The sequence below is a fragment of the Cherax quadricarinatus genome, chromosome 6 (assembly GCF_038502225.1).
Source record: "Cherax quadricarinatus isolate ZL_2023a chromosome 6, ASM3850222v1, whole genome shotgun sequence".
Lineage (NCBI taxonomy): Eukaryota > Metazoa > Arthropoda > Malacostraca > Decapoda > Parastacidae > Cherax > Cherax quadricarinatus.
This window is the reverse complement of record NC_091297.1, coordinates 59,575,272-59,597,771: the sequence shown is the minus strand read 5'-3', so window position 1 is coordinate 59,597,771 and position 22,500 is coordinate 59,575,272. Positions and strand designations below refer to the sequence as shown.

Here is a 22,500-nt window from a genome sequence, read left to right as displayed (position 1 = left end):
AGAGAGACAGAGAGAGAGAGAGAGAGAGAGAGAGAGAGAGAGAGAGAGAGAGAGAGAGAGAGAGAGAGAGAGAGAGAGAGAGAGAGAGAGAGAGAGAGAGAGAGAGAGAGAGACAGATATATATATATATATATATATATATATATATATATATATATATATATATATATATAGAGAGAGAGAGAGAGAGAGAGAGAGAGAGAGAGAGAGAGAGAGAGAGAGAGAGAGAGAGAGAGAGAGAGAGAGAGAGAGAGAGAGAGAGAGAGAGAGAGAGAGAGAGAGAGAGAGAGAGAGAGAGAGAGAGAGAGAGAGAGAGAGAGAGAGAGAGAGAGAGAGAGAGAGAGAGAGAGAGAGTGAGTTTGTGCGTGTACATACATCCAAAATCGAAACCAATGTGTCCAAAAATATAAAAGGTGATATTTTACAGGGTCGTCAGAGGTCGTCAGGAAGAGTGGCAACATTCACTCATTTCCGCCGTAGAGTCAATCCAACTCTCAAAATTAAACAGGATCGCCACAGTTTGCCGCCTAATTTTTCGTTTTTCTTTTAATTTGGAAAGTTTATTGCTAGTTGATGATGTTGACGTAATCTTTAAATACGACTATACCATTACACACACTTTTTTTTTTAAATTCATTGTTATACAGTTGGTGAATTTCATGTACCACAATGATTAAATTAATTCAACTTGGGCTTATGTGTCTAATTATGTTTAATTAAACTTAGTTATATTAGGAACTGAAGTTCCATGCTGGAGACGGAAGTTTCCCTGGAGAAGAAGGATCAAAGTTAACAGATGGTCCCATGGCAGCTTTGATCACATTCTCCCTAAAAGCGACTTACGAAATCGCAATGAAGAGATGGCGACCAGTTCAGGGGAAAGGATTGGATTCAAACCCATGACAAGCCAGTCTTAAATATTTCCAGGAAAGGAACTCACGAAATGGTTATAAATATGACCATAAATATTAAAGGGGTGGACCGGTAAGCCAGCGAAAGGTCTCGGTCAGATGATCAGAATCTCCAAGGGCGGGTCATCTGACTAAGACCCGCGTCAGGAAACATTTGTCCTGTTTCCTGACGAACCTTACCTAACCTAAGCAGGAAAGGCCTCACACCACCTCCACCATCACCACCACCATCACCACCACCATCACCACCACCATCACCACCACCATCACCACCACCATCACCATCACCATCACAGTGAGCCAATAAAGCACCTAAATTATTGGGAACGCCTTCAAGTCTTGAACATGTACTCATTAGAGCGTAGGAGAGATACAAGATAATATATACCTGGAAAATACTCGAGGTCCTGGTCCCAAATCTGCACACTTCCACACATACTGGAGTGACAGACATGGGAGGAAGTACGAAATAAACCCATTCAGAAACAGGGGTGCTGCGGGCACAATAAGGGAACACTGTATCAACATCTGGGGTCCCAGACTATTGAATATTTTACCAGAAGATATCGGAAGCACTGCTGGAACAAGTGTAGAAGCCTTCAAAAGGAAACTGGACAATTATCTTCATCAGGTGCCATATCAACCAGGCTGTGATGGATAGGCGGAGCAGCGGGCCTCCAGCAGCAACAGCCTGGTTAACCAGGCAAGCACCAGACGAATCTGGCCCATGGCCGGCCTCCGAGATTAGTGAAAATCTCGAAACTCTTCAAAGGTATTTCTAAGGTACCCCAGGCCAGCCTGTGAAGACACAGTGGACCTGTGGTGGCGCTCAGTATAGGGGTGAGGGTAACTTGGTAACAACCTGCACTGTGGTTACAATCAAGTCTATGTTAACCTTTCACTGTGTATAGAAACATACCAAGTTCATTAAACCTTGTTAGGTTTATTGTGGTGTAAATGTTGCAGCAGCAGTTGCTAATTTTGCATCTGGTTTCCCATTAGGATCGAATTCTGTCACTACCGTGAGTATTATGTTTTGAAATAAACTTACGATGTTTCGGGATCGTAACTGTTCTTCTCTAAATTAATTTTAAAATTTTCCTTGACTGAAAAAGAACAAAGATTTGAAATGTGTGTTTCAAGTTTGTTGTTGCTTCACCCATTACTGTCTCAGTACTGTACTGTCTCAGTACTGTACTGTCTCAGTACTGTACTGTCTCAGTACTGTACTGTCTCAGTACTGTACTGTCTCAGTACTGTACTGTCTCAGTACTGTACTGTCTCAGTACTGTACTGTCTCAGTACTGTACTGTCTCAGTACTGTACTGTCTCAGTACTGTACTGTCTCAGTACTGTCTCAGTACTGTACTGTCTCAGTACTGTACTGTCTCAGTACTGTACTGTCTCAGTACTATACTGTCTCAGTACTGTACTGTCTCAGTACTGTACTGTCTCAGTACTGTCTCAGTACTGTACTGTCTCAGTACTGTCTCAGTACTGTACTGTCTCAGTACTGTACTGTCTCAGTACTGTACTGTCTCAGTACGGTACTGTCTCAGTACTGTACTGTCTCAGTACTGTCTCAGTACTGTACTGTCTCAGTACTGTACTGTCTCAGTAATGTACTGTCTCAGTACTGTCTCAGTACTGTACTGTCTCAGTACTGTCTCAGTACTGTACTGTCTCAGTACTGTACTGTCTCAGTACTGTACTGTTTCAGTACTGTACTGTCTCAGTACTGTACTGTCTCAGTACTGTTCTGTCTCAGTACTGTACTGTCTCAGTACTGTACTGTCTCAGTACTGTACTGTCTCAGTACTGTACTGTCTCAGTACTGTACTGTCTCAGTACTGTACTATCTCAGTACTGTACTGTCTCAGTACTGTGCTCTCTCAGTACTGTACTGTCTCAGTACTGTGCTGTCTCAGTACTGTACTGTCTCAGTACTGTGCTGTCTCAGTACCGTACTGTCTCAGTACTTTGCTGTCTCAGTACTGTACTGTCTCAGTACTGTACTGTCTCAGTACTGTACTGTCTCAGTACTGTACTGTCTCAGCACTGTACTGTCTCAGTGCTGTACTGTCTCAGTACTGTACTGTCTCAGCACTGTACTGTCTCAGTACTGTACTGTCTCAGTACTGTACTGTCTCAGTACTGTTCTGTCTCAGTACTGTACTGTCTCAGTACTGTACTGTCTCAGTACTGTACTGTCTCAGTACTGTTGTCTCAGTACTGTACTGTCTCAGTACTGTACTGTCTCAGTGCTGTACTGTCTCAGTACTGTACTGTCTCAGTACTGTACTGTCTCAGTACTGTACTGTCTCAGTACTGTACTATCTCAGTACTGTACTCTCTCAGTACTGTACTCTCTCAGTACTGTACTGTCTCAGCACTGTGCTGTCTCAGTACTGTACTGTCTCAGTACTGTACTGTCTCAGTACTGTACTGTCTCAGTACTGTGCTGTCTCAGTACTGTACTGTCTCAGTACTGTACTGTCTCAGAACTGTACTGTCTCAGTAGTGTATTATCACAGTACTGTATTGTCACAGTACTGTATTGTCACAGTACTGTATTGTCACAGTAATGTATTGTCAAAGTACTGTATTGTCACAGTACTGTATTGTCACAGTTCTGTACTGTCTCAGTACTGTATTGTCACAGTACTGTACTGTCACAGTACTGCATTGTCACAGTACTGTACTGTCTCAGTACTGTATTGTCACAGTACTGTATTGTCTCAGTACTGTATTGTCACAGTACTGTATTTTCACAGTACTGTATTGTCACAGTACTGTATTGTCACAGTACTGTACTGTCTCAGTACTGTATTGTCACAGTACTGTATTTTCACAGTACTGTATTGTCACAGTACTGTATTGTCACAGTACTGTACTGTCTCAGTACTGTATTGTCTCGGTACTGTATTGTCTCAGTTCTGTATTGTCTCAGTACTGTACTGTCTCAGTACTGTACTGTCACAGTACTGTACTGTCTCAGTACTGTATTGTCTCAGTATTGTATTGTCTCAGTACTGTTCTGTCTCAGTATTGTATTGTCTCGGTACTGTTTTGTCTCGGTATTGTATTGTCTCAGTACTGTACTGTCTCAGTATTGTATTGTCTCAGTACTGTATTGCCTCAGTACTGTTCTGTCTCAGTACTGTTCTGTCTCAATACTGTACTGTCGCCGTACTGTATTGCCTCAGTACTGTATTGTCTCATTACTGTATTGCCTCAGTGTTGTATTGTCTCAGTACTGTATTGCCTGAGTACTGTATTGCCTGAGTGCTGTATTGCCTCAGTACTGTATTGTCTCAGTACTGTATTGCCTCAGTATTGTATTGTCTCAATACTGTACTGTCTCAGTTCTGTACTGTCTCAGTACTGTGCTGTCTCAGTACTGTACTGTCTCAGTACTGTACTGTCTCAGTACTGTACTGTTTCAGTACTGTGCTGTCTCAGTACTGTACTGTCTCAGTACTGTGCTGTCTCAGTACTGTACTGTTTCAGTACTGTGCTGTCTCAGTACTGTACTGTCTCAGTACTGTACTGTCTCAGTACTGTACTGTTTCAGTACTGTGCTGTCTCAGTACTGTACTGTCTCAGTACTGTACTGTCTCAGTACTGTGCTGTCTCAGTACTGTACTGTCTCAGTACTGTACTGTCTCAGTACTGTACTGTTTCAGTACTGTGCTGTCTCAGTACTGTACTGTCTCAGAACTGTACTGTCTCAGTACTGTACTGTCTCAGTAGTGTACTGTCTCAGTACTGTACTGTCTCAGCAGTGTACTGTCTCAGTACTGTACTGTCTCAGTACTGTATTATCACAGTACTGTATTGTCACAGTACTGTATTGTCACAGTACTGTATTGTCACAGTACTGTATTGTCACAGTACTGTATTGTCACAGTACTTTACTGTCTCAGTACTGTATTGTCACAGTACTGTACTGTCTCAGTACTGTATTGTCACAGTACTGTATTGTCTCAGTACTGTATTGTCACAGTACTGTATTTTCACAGTACTGTATTGTCACAGCACTGTTTTGTCACAGTACTGTACTGTCTCAGTACTGTATTGTCACAGTACTGTATTTCCACGGTACTGTATTGTCACAGTACTGTATTGTCACAATACTGTACTGTCTCAGTACTGTACTGTCTCAGTACTGTACTGTCACAGTACTGTACTGTCTCAGTACTGTATTGTCTCAGTATTGTATTGTCTCAGTACTGTACTGTCTCAGCACTGTATTGCCTCAGTACTGTATTGTCTCAGTACTGTTCTGTCTCAGTATTGTATTGTCTTGGTACTGTATTGTCTCGGTACTGTATTGTTTCAGTACTGTACTGTCTCAGTATTGTATTGTCTCAGTACTGTATTGTCTTAGTACTGTATTGTCTCAGTACTGTTCTGTCTCAATACTGTACTGTCTCAGTACTGTATTGTCTCAGTACTGTATTGTCTCAGTACTGTATTGTCTCAATACTGTACTGTCTCAGTACTGTATTGTCTCAGTACTGTATTGTCTCAGTACTGTATTGTCTCAGTACTGTACTGTCTCAGTACTGTACTGTCTCAGTACTGTGCTGTCTCAATACTGTTTTGTGTCAGTAGTGTTGCAGCCTAACACTGCTACTTAGTGACACTCCTTCACCCATACAATCACTCCTTTTACTCATACACATACTCCATCACTCATATACACACTCTTTCCCTCATACACACTCCTTCGTACATACACACTCCTTCATTCATACATATACTTCACCCATACACATTCCTTCACTCATACACACACCTTCTCACATATACACTCCTTCGCGCATTGACATTCCTTCACTCATACACACACCTTCACCCATACAAATTCCTTCACACATACACTCTCCTTCACACATGCACTCTCCTTGACACATACACTCTCCTTCACACATACACTCTCCTTCACACATACACTCTCCTTCACACGTACACACTCCTTCACACGTACACACTCCTTAACACATACATACTCCTTCACACATACATACTCCTTCGCACATGCACACTCCTTCGCACATTGACGCTCCTTCACTCATACACACACCTTCACCCATACGAACACCTTCACACATACACACTCCTAAAAGGGATTATGAGGCAAAGGTCGCATGGGATTCGAAGACTAACCCAAAAGGGTTCTCTCAGGTATACAGAAGTAAGATTAGGGACAAGATAGGTCCACTTAAGAGTAACTCAGGTCAGATCACTGACAGTGATAAGGATATGTGTGAATTTTTCAATACTTACTTCCTCTCAGTTTTTACCCAGGAAGATTCTAGCGAAATTCCAGAAATAATAAATTATGTAGAACAGAACGATAATAAACTATGCACGACTGGAGTAACTAGTGACATGGACCTCAGAAAAACAGAGAAATTAAAACCTAACAAATCCCCAGGCCCTGATGAACTGTTTGCAAGAGTTTTAAAGGAATGCAAAGAGGAACTTAGGAAACCTTTGGCTAATATTTTCAATATATCACTACAAACTGGCATAGTGCCTGATAAGTAGAAAATGGCAAATGTAATACCTATTTACGAGGCAGGTGACAGGTCCTTAGCTCCGAACTATAGACCAATAAGCCTAACCTCCACAGTGAGAAAATTTATGGAATCAATAATTGCCGAGGCAATTCGTAGCCATCTTGAAAGGCATAAATTGATTAATGAATCTCAACACGGTTTTACAAAGGGGCGTTCATGTCTTACGAATTTACTAACTTTTTTCACTAAGGTATTTGAGGAGGTAGATCATGGTAATGAATATGAGGTTGTGTATATGGACTTCAGTAAGGCTGTCGATAGAGTTCCACATCAGAGGCTATTGAGGACACTTAAGGCACACAGGATAGGAGGAGAAAATTTTTCCTGGGTAGAGGCACGGTTGACAAATAGGCAGCAGAGAGAGTGCATAAATGTGGAGAAATCAGAATGGGGGCACGTCACAAGCGGTGTTCCACAGGGGTCAGTGTTGGGCCCCTTGTTCACGATATACGTATTCGACATAGATGAGGGAATAAATAGCGACTTAAGCAAATTTGCTGATGACACCAAAATAGGCCGCCCAATTCATTCTAATGAGGACGCTAGAGCGCTCCAGGATGATTTGAATAGACTGATGCAATGGTCGGAGAAGTGGCAGAAGCAGTTTAATATAGACAAATGTAAAATTCTAAATGTTGTAAAGGATAATAACCATGCCACATATAAACTAAATAATGTAGACCTTAATATTACTGATTGCGAAAAGGATTTAGAAGTTCTGGTTAGCAGTAACCTGAAACCAAGACAACGGTGCATAAACGTTCGCAATAAAGCTAACAGAATCCTTGGCTTCATATCTAGAAGCATAGAAGTCCACAAGTTGTTCTTCAACTCTAAATATCCATGGTTAGGTCTCATTTAGACTATGCTGCACAGTTCTGGTCACCGTATCACAGAATGGAAATAAATTCACTGGAAAACGTACGAAGGAGGATGACAAAGATGATCCCATGTATCAGAAATCTTCTCTGTGAGGATAGACTGAGGGCCCTGAATCTGCACTCTCTAGAAAGGCGTAGAATTAGGGGGAATATGATTGAGGTATATACATGGAAAACAGGAATAAATAAAGGAGATGTAAATAGCGTGCTAAAAATATCTAGCCTAGACAGGACTCGCAGCAATGGGTTTAAGCTGGAAAATCTTTGATTCAGGAAGGATACAGGAAAGCACTGGTTTGGCAATAGAGTTGTGGATGAGTGGAGCAAACTCCCGAGTACCGTCATAGAAGCTAAGGCGTTGTGTATTTTTAAAAATAGGTTAGATAAATACATGAGTAAGTGTGGGAGGGTGTGAATTGGACCTGACTAGCTGGTGCTACTGGGTCAGTAACCGTGCTCCTTCCTTAAGTGGAGGTGACGTAACTGGGTGGGCCATTGGTGCCGGGAGATGGCATGGGCCAGTAGGCCTGCTGCAGTGTTTCTTTTTTCTTATGTTCTTATTCCTACACACTCCTTCACTCATACACACACCTTCAGCCATACACACACCTTCAGCCATACACACACCTTCAGCCATACACACACCTTCACCCTACACACACCTTCAGCCATACACACACCTTCACCTATACACACACCTTCAGCCATACACACACCTTCACTCATACACACACCTTCAGCCATGCACACACCTTCAGCCATACACACACCTTCAGCCATACACACACCTTCAGCCATACACACACCTTCACCCTACACACACCTTCAGCCATACACACACCTTCACCTATACACACACCTTCAGCCATACACACACCTTCACTCATACACACACCTTCAGCCATACACACACCTTCAGCCATACACACACCTTCAGCCATACACACACCTTCAGCCATACACACACATTCACCCATACACACACCTTCACCCATACACACACCTTCACCCATACACACACCTTCACTCATACACACACCTTCAGCCATACACACACCTTCAGCCATACACCCACCTTCAGCCATACACACACCTTCAGCCATACACACACCTTCAGCCATACACCCACCTTCAGCCATACACACACCTTCAGCCATACACACACCTTCAGCCATACACACACCTTCACTCATACACACACCTTCAGCCATACACTCACCTTCAACCATACACATACCTTCACCCATACACACACCTTCACCCATACACACACCTTCATCCATACACACACCTTCACCTATACACACACCTTCACTCATACACACACCTTCACTCATATACACACCTTCATCCATACACACACCTTCACCCATACATACACCTTCACTCATACACACACCTTCACCCATACACATACCTGCACTCATACACACACCTCCACCCATACACACACCTTCGCTCATACACACACCTTCATCCATGCACACACATTCACCCATACACATACCTGCACTCATACACACACCTTCACCCATACACACACCTTCATCCATACACACACCTTCATTCATACACACACCTTCACTCATACACACACCTTCACCCATACAAACACCTTCACCCATACTCACACCTTCACACATACACACACACCTTCACACATACACACTCCTTCATTCATACACACACGTTCATTCATACACACACCTTCACTCATACACACTCCTTCACTCATATACACACCTTCACTCATACACACACCATCTCTCATACACACGCCTTCACCCATACACACTCCTTCACTCATACACACATCTTTTCTCATACACACACCTTCACTCGTACACACACCTTCACTCATACACACACCTTCACTCATACACACTCCTTCACTTATACACACTCCTTCACTCATACACACAGCTTCACTGATACACTCACTTTCACTCATACACACACCATCACTCAAACACACAACTTCACCCATACATTCACCTTCACTCATGCACACACCTTCATTCATACACACACCTTCACTGATACACACACCTTCACTCATACGCACACCTTCACCCATACACACTCCTTCACTTATACACTCACTTTCACTCATACACACACCCTCACTCATACATACAGTTTCACTCATACACAGTCCTTCACTCATGCACACACCTTCACTCATACACACACCATCACTCATACACACAACTTCACCCATACATACACCTTCACTCATGCACACACCTTCACTCATACACACACCTTCACTCATAGACACACTTTCACTCATACACACACCTTTACTCATACACACACCTTCACTCATACACACACCTTCACTCATACACACACCTTCACTCATTCACACACCTTCAATCATACACACACATTCACTCATACACACTCCTTCACTCATACACACACCTTCACTGATTCACACACCTTCACTCATACACACACCTTCATTCATACACACACCTTCACTCATACACACTCCTTCACTCATACACACACCTTCACTGATTCACACACCTTCACTCATAGACACACCTTCACTCATACACACACCTTAACTCATACACAGACCTTCACTCATAAACACAACTTCACCCATACACATGCCTTCACTCATACACACACCTTCACTCATACACACACCTTCACTCATACACACTCCTTCACTCATACACACACCTTCACTCATACACACACCTTCACTCATACACACTCCTTCACTCATACACACACCTTCACTCATACACACACCTTCACTCACCTTCACTCATACACATACCTTCACCCATACTCACACCTTCACTCATACACACACTTTCACTCCCACACCTTCATTCTTACCCACACCTTCACCCATACTCACTCATACACACACCTTCACTTATACACACTCCTTCACTCATACACACACCTTCACTCATACACACACCTTCGCTCATACACACACCTTCACTCATACACAGTCCTTCACTCAAACACACACCTTTACTCATACACACACCTGAACTCATAAACACAACTTCGCCCATACACACACCTTCACTCATACACACACTTTCACTCATACCCACACCTTCATTCATACACACACCTTCACTCATTCACACACCTTTACTCATACACACTCCTTCACTCACACACACCTTCGCTCATACACACATCTTCACTCATACACATTCCTTCACTCATACTCACATCTTCACTCATACACAGACCTTCGCTCATACACCTTTACTCATACACACCTTCACTCATACACACCTTCACTCATACACACACCTTCACTCATACACACACCTTGACTCATACACATACCTTCACTCATAAACCTTGACTCATACACACACCTTCACTCATACACACACCTTGACTCATTCACATACCTTCACTCATAAATCTTCACTCATACACGCACCTTCACTCATACACACACCTTCACTCATACACACACCTTCACTCATACACGCACCTTCACTCATACACACACCTTCACTCATACACACACCTTCACTCATACACGCACCTTCACTCATACACGCACCTTCACTCATACACACACCTTCACTCATACACACCTTCACTCATACACACACCTTCACTCATACACGCACCTTCACTCATACACACACCTTCACTCATACACACACCTTCACTCATACACGCACCTTCACTCATACACGCACCTTCACTCATACACACACCTTCACTCATACACACACCTTCACTCATACACGCACCTTCACTCATATACGCACCTTCACTCATACATGCACCTTCACTCATACACGCACCTTCACTCATACACGCACCTTCACTCATACACACACCTTCACTCATACACACACCTTCACTCATACACGCACCTTCACTTATACACACACCTTCACTCATACACACACCTTCACTCATACACGCACCTTCACTCCTACACGCACCTTCACTCATACACACACCTTCACTCATACACACCTTCACTCATACACACACCTTCACTCATACACGCACCTTCACTCATACACACACCTTCACTCATACACACACCTTCACTCATACACGCACCTTCACTCATACACGCACCTTCACTCATACACACACCTTCACTCATACACACACCTTCACTCATACACGCACCTTCACTCATATACGCACCTTCACTCATACATGCACCTTCACTCATACACACACCTTCACTCATACACACATCTTCACTCATACACGCACCTTCACTCATATACGCACCTTCACTCATACATGCACCTTCACTCATACACACACCTTCACTCATACACACATCTTCACTCATACACGCACCTTCACTCATACACGCACCTTCACTCATACACGCACCTTCACTCATACACGCACCTTCACTCATACACGCACCTTCACTCATACATGCACCTTCACTCATACACACACCTTCACTCATACACACATCTTCACTCATACACGCACCTTCACTCATACACGCACCTTCACTCATACACGCACCTTCACTTATACACACACCTTCACTCATACACACACCTTCACTCATACACACATCTTCACTCATACACGCACCTTCACTCATACACGCACCTTCACTCATACACGCACCTTCACTCATACACACACCTTCACTCATACACACATCTTCACTCATACACGCACCTTCACTCATACACGCACCTTCACTCATACACGCACCTTCACTTATACACACACCTTCACTCATACACACACCTTCACTCATACACACATCTTCACTCATACACGCACCTTCACTCATACACGCACCTTCACTCATACACGCACCTTCACTCATACACACACCTTCACTCATACACGCACCTTCACTCATACACGCACCTTCACTCATACACGCACCTTCACTCATACATACACCTTCACTCATACACACACCTTCACTCATACAGACTCCACTCATAAGACCCGCCCACTGGTCAAGTGTCTATCAACAAGTGTCTTTGACGCGGTGTGCGTCACTTAAGTGTATACAGTGTATAAACACTTGAGAATTTCTTATATTTTCCTTTAATAGACTTAAACTTACTTGAATACTTGACTAGGGGAGTTCACCCCATTACACTTGTTGTCCCTATTGAACTACTAGTAAATAGGTACCTGAGTGTCAGCCGACTGTTGTGGACTTATACCCTCAGTAAACTGACTCACCCACTGAGTCCCTTGACTCATGGAGACTAGTCTCACCCTCTGAATACAAACACTCGACGAACAGCTAGATAGGGCCAGGCTATGGAATGAGCTGAGGTAGGGGGGTAGGTCATATCCCACTGAAATTCAGTGGAGTTCAACACTACTCACTGTCATCTCCACGCCATCAGATCTTCCATGAGGGCAACGTGAGTCGTTCCACCCTCTACCTGACACCTACACTGGCCGACCACGACGCCCACGTCTCCTGCAGAGCAAAGAATCCCATGGTACCAGCCGCCGTTCTCGAGGACACCAGGAAACTCAACGTCCACTGTGAGTATTCTAAGAGCTTTATATTTCCATTGGCACTCCTTTAGAGCTCCTTAAGATCTTCCTTAGAGCTTCTTCAATTTTCGCCCAAGTCTCTTCAGCTAGAAAATAGATCTTGGTGTAGACGTGTTTAAATAAACCAAATTTACAAAAGTTTATGCAGAGGTGTAGAACAGTCACTCTGAGGTGTAGAACAGTCACTGTGAGGTGTAGAACAGTCACTCTGAGGTGTAGAACAGTCACTGTGAGGTGTAGAACAGTCACTGTGAGGTGTAGAACAGTCACTGTGAGGTGTAGAACAGTCACTGTGAGGTGTAGAACAGTCACTCTGAGGTGTAGAACAGTCACTCTGAGGTGTAGAACAGTCACTGTGAGGTGTAGAACAGTCACTCTGAGGTGTAGAACAGTCACTCTGAGGTGTAGAACAGTCACTGTGAGGTGTAGAACAGTCACTGTGAGGTGTAGAACAGTCACTCTGAGGTGTAGAACAGTCACTCTGAGGTGTAGAACAGTCACTCTGAGGTGTAGAACAGTCACTCTGAGGTGTAGAACAGTCACTCTGAGGTGTAGAACAGTCACTCTGAGGTGTAGAACAGTCACTGTGAGGTGTAGAACATTTACTGTGAGGAGTAGAACAGTCACTGTGAGGAGTAGAACAGTTACTGTGAGGAGTTGAACAGTTACTGTGAGGTGTAGAACAGTTACTGTGAGGAGTAGAACAGTCACTGTGAGGTGTAGAACAGTTACTGTGAGGAGTAAAACAGTCACTGTGAGGTGTAGAACAGTCACTGTGAGGTGTAGAACAGTGACTGTGAGGAGTAGAACAGTTACTGTGAGGAGTAAAACAGTCACTGTGAGGAGTAGAACAGTTACTGTGAGGCGTAGAACAGTGACTGTGAGGTGAAGAACAGTGACTGTGAGGTGTAGAACAGTCACTGTGAGGAGTAGAACAGTCACTGTGAGGAGTAGAACAGTTACTGTGGGGAGTAAAACAGTCACTGTGAGGTGTAGAGCAGTCACTGTGAGGTGTAGAACAGTCACTGTCAGAAGTAGAACAGTTACTGTGAGGAGTAAAACAGTCATTGTGAGGAGTAGAACAGTTACTGTGAGGCGTTGAACAGTGACTGGGAGGTGAAGAACAGTCACTGCGGTGTAGAACAGTCACTGTGAGGAGTAGAACAGTTACTGTGATTAGTAAAACAGTCACTGTGAGGAGTAGAACAGTTACTGTGAGGCGTAGAACAGTGACTGTGAGGTGAAGAACAGTCACTGTGAGGTGTAGAATAGTCACTGTCAGGAGAAGAACAGTTATTGCGAGGCGTAGAACAGTCACTGTGAGATGAAGAACAATCACTGAGAGGTGTAGAACTGTTACTGTGAGGTGTAGAGCACTCACTGTGAGGTGAAGAACAGTCACTATGAGGTGTAGAACAGGTACTGTGATGCGTAGAACAGTCACTGTGAGGTGAAAAATAGTCACTGTGAGGTGTAGAACAGTTACTCTGAGGTGTAGAACAGTCACTGTGAGGTGTAGAACAGTCACTGTGAGGTGTAGAACAGTCACTGTCAGGAGTAGAACAGTTACTGTGAGGCGTAGAACATTCACTGTGAGGTAAAGAACAGTCACTGTGAGGTGTAGAAAAGTTACTGTGATGTGTAGAACAGTTACTGAGAGGCGTTGAACAGTCACTGTGAGGTGAAGAACAGTCACTGTGAGATGTAGAACAGTCACGGTGAGGTGTGGAACAGTCAATGAGAGGTGTGGAACAGTTAGTGTGAGGTGTGGAACAGTCAGTGAAAGGTGTGGAAGTCAGTGAGAGGTGTGGAACAGCCAGTGAAAGGTGTGGAACAGTCAGTTTATGGTATGGAAAAGTCAGTGAGTGGTGTGGAACAGTCAGTGAGTGGTTTGGAACAGTCAGTAAGAGGTGTGGAACAGTCAGTAAGTGGTGTGGAACAGTCAGTGAGAGGTGTGGAACAGTCAATAAGAGGTATGGAACAGTCAGTGAGAGGTGTGGAACAGTCAGTTAGAGGTGTGGAACAGTCAGTGAGAGGTGTGAAACAGTCAGTGGGAGGTGTAAAACAGTCAGTGAGATGTGTGGAACAGTCAGTGAGTGGTGTGGAACAGTCAGTGAGAGGTGTGGAACAGTCAGTTAGAGGTGTGAAACAGTCAGTGAGAGGTGTGGAACAGTCAGTGAGTGGTGGGGAACAGTCAGTGAGAGGTGTGGAACAGTGAGAGGTTTGGAACAGTGAGTGGTGTGGAACAGTGAGTGAGTGGTGTGGAACAGTCAGTTAAAAGTGTAGTACAGTCAGTGAGTGGTATCGAACAGTCAGTAAGGGTTGTGGAACAGTCTGAGAAATGTGCGTAACAGTCAGCGAGAAATGTGGAACAGTCAGTGATAGGTGTGGAACAGTCAGTGAGAGGTGTGGAACAGTCAGTGAGAGGTGTCGAACAGTCAGTAAGAGTTGTGGGACAGTCAGTGAGATGTGTGGAAGAGTCAGTGAAAAGTGTGGAACAGTGAGTGACAGGTGCGGAACAATGAGAGATATGGAACAGTCCGATAGGTTTGGAACAGTCAATGAGTGGTTTGTAACAGTCAGTGAGTGGTGTGGAACAGTCAGTGAGAGGTGTGAAACAGTCAGTGACTGGTGTGGAACAGTCAATGAGTGGTGTGGAACAGTCAGTGAGTGGTGTGAAACAGCCAATGAGTGGTATGGAACACTCAGTCAGAGGTGTGGAAGAGTCAGTGACTGGTGTGGAACAGTCAGTGAGTGGTGTGGAACAGTCAGTGAGAGGTGTGGAACAATCAGTGAGAGGTGTGGAAGAGTCAGTGAGTGGTGTGGAACAGTCAGTGAGAGGTGTGGAACAGTCAATGAGTGGTGTGGAACAGTCAGTGAGAGGTGTGGAACAGTCAGTGAGAGATGTGGAACAGTCAGTGAGTGGTGTGGAACAGTCAGTGAGTGGTGTGGAACAGTCAGTGAATGGTGTGGAACAGTCAGTGAGAGGTGTGGAACAGTCAGTTGGAGATGTGGAACAGTCAGTGACACGTGTGGAACAGTCAGTGAGAGGTGTAAAACAGTCAGTGAGATGTGTGAAAGTCAGAGAGGTGTGGAACAGTCATTGGGAGGTGTGGAGCAGTCAGTGAGAAGTGTGGAACAGTCAGTGAGAGGTATGGAACAGTTAATGAGAGGTGTGAAACAGTCAGTGAGTTGTGTGGAACAGTCAGTGGGAGGTGTTGAACAGTCAGTGAGAGGTGTGGAACAGTCAGTGAGCGGTGTGGAACAGTCAGTGAGATGTTTGGAACAGTTAGTGAGTGGTGTGGAACAGTCAGTGAGAGGTGTGGAATAGTCAGTGACAGGCGTGGAATAGTCAGTGAGAGGTGTGGAACAGTCAGTGAGTGGTGGGGAACAATCAGTGAAAGGTGTGGAACAGTGAAAGGTTTGGAACAGTGAGTGAGTGGTGTGGAACAGTGAGTGAGTGGTGTGCAACAGTCAGTAGTTAAAAGTGTGGTACAGTCAGTGAGTGGTGTCGAACAGTCAGCAAGGGTTGTGGAACAGTCAGAGAAATGCGCGGAACAGTCAGTGAGAAATGTGGAACAGTCAGTGATAGGTGTGGAACAGTCAGTGAGAGGTGTGGGTCAGTCAGCGAGAGGTGTCGAACAGTCGGTAAGAGTTGTGGGACAGTCAGTGAGATGTGTGGAAGAGTCAGTGAAAAGTGTGGAACAGCCAGTGAGAGGTGCGGAACAATGAGAGATGTGGAACAGTCCGATAGGTTTGGAACAGTCAATGAATGGTTTGTTACAGTCAGTGAGTGGTGTGGAACAGTCAGTGAGAGGTGTGGAACAGTCAGTGACTGGTATGGAACAGTCAGTGAGTGGTGTGGAACAGTCAGTGAGAGGTGTGGAACAGTTAGTGAGAGGTGTGGAAGAGTCAGTGAGTGGTGTGGAACAGCCAGTGAGAGGTGTGGAACAGTCAGTGACTGGTATGGAACAGTCAGTGAGTGGTGTGGAACAGTCAGTGACTGGTATGGAACAGTCAGTGAGTGGTGTGGAACAGTCAATGAGTTGTGTGGAACAGTCAGTGAGAGGTGTGGAACAGTCAGTGAGAGGTGTGGAACAGTCAGTGAGTGGTGTGGAACAGTCAATGAGAGGTGTGGAACAGTCAATGAGAGGTGTGGAACAGTCAGTTAGAAGTGTGGAACAGTCAGTTAGAGGTGTGGAACAGTCAGTGGGAGGTGTAAAACAGTCAGTGAGATGTGTGGAACAGTCAGTGAGTGGTGTGGAACAGTCAGTGATAGGTGTGGAACAGTCAGTGAGAGTTGTGGAACAGTCAGTTAGAGGTGTGAAACAGTCAGTGAGATGTGTGGAACAGTCAGAGAGAGGTATGGAACAGTCAGTGATTGGTGTGGAACAGTCAATGGGAGGTGTGGAACAGTCAATGAGAGGTGTGGAGCAGTCAGTGAGAAGTGTGGAACAGTCAGTGAGAGGTATGGAACAGTCAGTGAGCGGTGCGGAACAGTCAGTGAGATGTTTGGAACAGTCAGTGAGTGCTGTGGAACAGTCAGTGAGAGGTGTAGAACAGTCAGTGAGAGGTGTGGAACAGTCAGTGAGAGGTGTGGAACAGTCAGTGACAGGCGTGGAACAGTCAGTGAGAGGTGTGGAACAGTCAGTGAGAGGTGTGGAACAGTGAGAGGTTTGGAACAGTGAGTGAGTGGTGTGGAACAGTGAGTGAGTGGTGTGGAACAGCCAGTTAAAAGTATGGTACAGTCAGTGAGTGGTGTCGAACAGTCAGTAAGAGTTGTGGAACAGTCAGTGATAGGTGTGGAACAGTCAGTGAGAGGTGTGGAACAGTCAGTGATAGGTGTGGAACAGTCAGTGAGAGGTGTGGAACAGTCAGTGATAGGTGTGGAACAGTCAGTGAGAGGTGTGGAACAGTCAGCGAGAGGTGTCGAACAGTCAGTAAGAGTTGTGGGACAGTCAGTGAGATGTGTGGAAGAGTCAGTGGAAAGTGTGGAACAGCCAGTTAGAGGTGTGGAACAATGAGAGGTGCGGAACAGTCCGATAGGTTTGGAACAGTCAATGAGTGGTTTGTTACAGTCAGTGAGTGGTGTGGAAGTCAGTGAGACGTGTGGAACAGTCAGTGACTGGGGTGGGACAGTCAGTGAGTGGTGTGGAACAGTGAGTGAGTGGTGTGGAATAGCCAGTTAAAAGTGTGGTACAGTCAGTGAGTGGTGTCGAACAGTCAGTAAAGGTTGTGGAACAGTCCGTGAAATGTGTGGAAGAGTCAGTGAAAAGTGTGGAACTATCAGTGACATGTGTGTAACCGTCAGTGAGGTGTGGAACAGTCAGTGAGTGGTGTGGAACAGTCAGTGAGAGGTGTGGAATAGTCAGTGAGGGGTGTGGAACAGTCGGTGATAGTTGTGGAACAGTCAGTTAGAGGTGTGGAACAGTCAGTGAGAGGTGTCGAACAGTCAGTAAGAGTTGTTGAACAGTCAGTGAGATGTGTGGAAGAGTCAGTGAGAGATGTGGAACAATGAGAGGTGTGAAACCGTCGGAGAGGTGTGCAACAGTCAGTGAGAGGTGTGGAACAGTCAGTGAGGGGTGTGGAGCAGTCAGTGAGTGGTGTGGAACAGTCAGTGAGAGTTGTTGAACAGTCATTGAGTGGTGTGGAACACTCAGTGAGAGGTGTGGAACAGTCAGTGAGAAGTGTGGAACAGTCAGTGAGAGCTGTGGAACAGTCAGTGAGTGGTGTGGAACAGTCAGTGAGTGGTGTGTAACAGTCAGTGAGAGGTGTGGAACAGTCAGTGAGAGGTGTGGAACAGTCAGCGAGTGGTGTGTAACAGTCAGTGAGATATTTGGAACAGTCAGTGATTGGTGTGGAACAGTCAGTGAGTGGTGTGGAACGGTCAGTGAGCGGTGTGGAACAGTCAGTGAGTGATGTGGAACAGTCAGTGAGTGATGTGGAACAGTCAGTGAGTGATGTGGAACAGTCAGTGAGAGGTGTGGAACAGTCAGTGAGAGGTGTGGAACAGTCAGTGAGTGGTGTGGAACAGTCAGTGAGTGATGTGGAACAGTCAGTGAGTGATGTCGAACAGCCAGTGAGAGGTGTGGAACAGTCAGTGAGTGATGTGGAACAGTCAGTTAGAGGTGTGGAACAGTAAGTGAGAGGTGTGGAACAGTCAGTGAGTGGTGTGGAACAGTCAATGAGAGGTGTGGAACAGTCAGTTAGAGGTGTGGAACAGTCAGTGAGTGGTGTGGAACAGTCAATGAGAGGTGTGGAACAGTCAATGAGAGGTGTGGAACAGTCAATGAGAGGTGTGGAACAGTCAATGAGAGGTGTGGAACAGTCAATGAGAGGTGTGGAACAGTCAATGAGAGGTGTGGAACAGTCAATGAGAGGTGTGGAACAGTCAATGAGAGGTGTGGAACAGTCAATGAGAGGTGTGGAACAGTCAATGAGAGGTGTGGAACAGTCAATGAGAGGTGTGGAACAGTCAATGAGAGGTGTGGAACAGTCAATGAGAGGTGTGGAACAGTCAATGAGAGGTGTGGAACAGTCAATGAGAGGTGTGGAACAGTCAATGAGAGGTGTGGAACAGTCAATGAGAGGTGTGGAACAGTCAATGAGAGGTGTGGAACAGTCAATGAGAGGTGTGGAACAGTCAATGAGAGGTGTGGAACAGTCAATGAGAGGTGTGGAACAGTCAATGAGAGGTGTGGAACAGTCAATGAGAGGTGTGGAACAGTCAGTGAGTGGTGTGGATGAGTGAGTTAGAGGTGTGCTTCTTTAAGTAGGTAGAACTCTTTATCCATACAGGAGAGCAGCTGTAATAGTGCTCATGCACTTGTACCCACTTACACACGTGCACACACACGCAGTCACACGCATACGCACACACACACACAAGCACACACACACACACACACACACTCACACACACACACACACACACACACACACACACACACACACACACACACACACACACACACACACACACACACACACACACACACACACACACGCACAGACAGACAGACAGACAGACAGACAGACAGACAGACAGACAGACAGACAGACAGACAGACAAACACACACACAACCACACACACAAACACACACACACACACACACACACTCACACACACACACATACACACACACACACACACACACACACACACACACACACACATACACACACACACACTCACACACAACTAACACACACATAACTAACACACACACACACACACACACACACACACACACACACACACACACTCACAAACACACAAACACACACACACACACACACACACACACACACACACACACACACACACACACACACACACACACACACACACACACACACACTCACTCACACTCACACTAACACTCACACACACTCACACACACACACACACACACACACACACACACACACACACACACACACACACGCACACACACACACACACCTTGACACCTCAAAGGTGATGGGACCGGACAACATCTCCCCATGGGTCCTTAGAGAAGGAGCAGAGATGCTGTGCGTGCCTCTAACCACAATCTTCAACACATCCCTTGAAACTGGGCAACTACCTGAGAAATGGAAGACGGCTAATGTAGTCCCCATATTTAAGAAAGGAAACAGAAACGAGGCACTAAACTACAGACCTGTGTCTCTGACATGTATTGTGTGCAAAGTCATGGAGAAGATTATTAGGAGGAGAGTGGTCGAACACCTGGAAAGGAACAAGATTATAAATGAAAACCAGCATGGGTTCATGGAAGGCAAATCCTGTATCACAAACCTCCTGGAGTTTTATGACAAGGTAACAGAAGTAAGACACGAGAGAGAGGGGTGGGTAGAATGTGTTTTCCTAGACTGCAGGAAGGCCTTTGAAACAGTTCCCCACAAGAGATTAGTGCAGAAGCTGGAGGATCAGGCGCATGTAAAGGGGAGGGCACTGCAATGGATAAGGGAATACCTGACAGGGAGGCAGCATCGAGTCATGGTACGTGAAGAGGTATCACAGTGGGCGCCTGTTACGAGCGGGGTCCCACAGGGGTCAGTTCTAGGACCAGTGCTATTTTTGATATATGTGAACGACATGATGGAAAGAATAGACTCTGAAGTGTCCCTGTTCGCAGATGACGTGAAGTTGATGAGAAGAATTAAATCGGACGAGGATGAGGCAGGACTGCAAAGAGACCTGGACAGGCTGGACATGTGGTCCAGTAACTGGCTTCTCGAATTCAATCCAGCCAAATGCAAAGTCATGAAAATTGGGGAGGGGCAAAGAAGACCGCAGACAGAGTATAGGCTAGGTGGACAAAGACTACAGACCTCACTCAGGGAGAAAGACCTTGGGGTGACCATAACACCGAGCACATCACCGGAGGCACACATCAACCAAATAACTGCTGCAGCATACGGGCGCCTGGCAAACCTGAGAATAGCGTTCCGATACCTTGATAAGGAATCGTTCAAGACACTGTACACTGTGTATGTTAGGCCCATACTGGAGTATGCAGCACCAGTCTGGAACCCACACCTGGTCAAGCACGTCAAGAAGTTAGAGAAAGTACAAAGGTTTGCAACAAGGCTAGTCCCAGAGCTCAAGGGAATGTCGTACGAGGAAAGGTTAAGGGAAATCGGACTTACGACACTGGAGGACAGAAGGGTCAGGGGAGACATGATAACGACATACAAGATACTGCGGGGAATAGACAAGATTTACAGAGATAGGATGTTCCAGAGAGGGGACACAGGGACAAGGGGTCACAACTGGAAGCTGAAGACCCAGACGAGACACAGGGACGTTAGGAAGTATTTCTTCAGTCATTGAGTTTTCAGCAAGTGGAATAGCCTAGCAAGTGAAGTAGTGGAGGCAGGAACCATACATAGTTTTAAGAAGAGGTATGACAAAGCTCAGGAAGCAGAGAGAGAGAGGACCCAGTAGCGATCAGTGAAGAGGCGGGGCCAGGAGCTGAGTCTCGACCCCTGCAACCACAATTAGGTGAGTACAATTAGGTGAGGACACACACAGGCACACACGCACACACGCACACACACACACACACACACACACACACACACACACACACACACACACACACACACACACACACACACACACACACACACACACACACACACACACACACACACACACACACACACACACACACACACACACACACACACACACACACACACACACACACACACACACACACACACACACACACACACACACACACTCACGCACGCACAAACACACACACACACACACACACACACACACACACACACACACACACACACACACACACACACACACACACACACACACACACACACACACACACACGCACATTCACACTCACACTCACACTCACACACTCACACACACACACACACACACACACACACACACACACACACACACACACACACACACACACACACATACGCACACACGCACACACACACACACACACACACACACACACACACACACACACACACACACACACACACACACACACACACACACACACACACACACACACTGCAAGGAGGCGTTTGACACAGTTCCTCAC

The 22,500-nt window shown here is 45.5% G+C and overlaps 1 protein-coding gene across 1 annotated transcript in view; it reads left to right on the top strand.

The window, feature by feature from the left end:
- Positions 1-22,500, top strand: part of LOC128694554 (nephrin-like) — a 147,881-nt gene that overhangs the window by 81,149 nt on the left and 44,232 nt on the right. Inside the window, exon 3 of the mRNA XM_070079515.1 lies at positions 12,747-12,891. Coding sequence (XP_069935616.1) covers positions 12,747-12,891 — 145 coding nt within the window. The remainder of the gene's footprint in view (positions 1-12,746; positions 12,892-22,500) is intronic.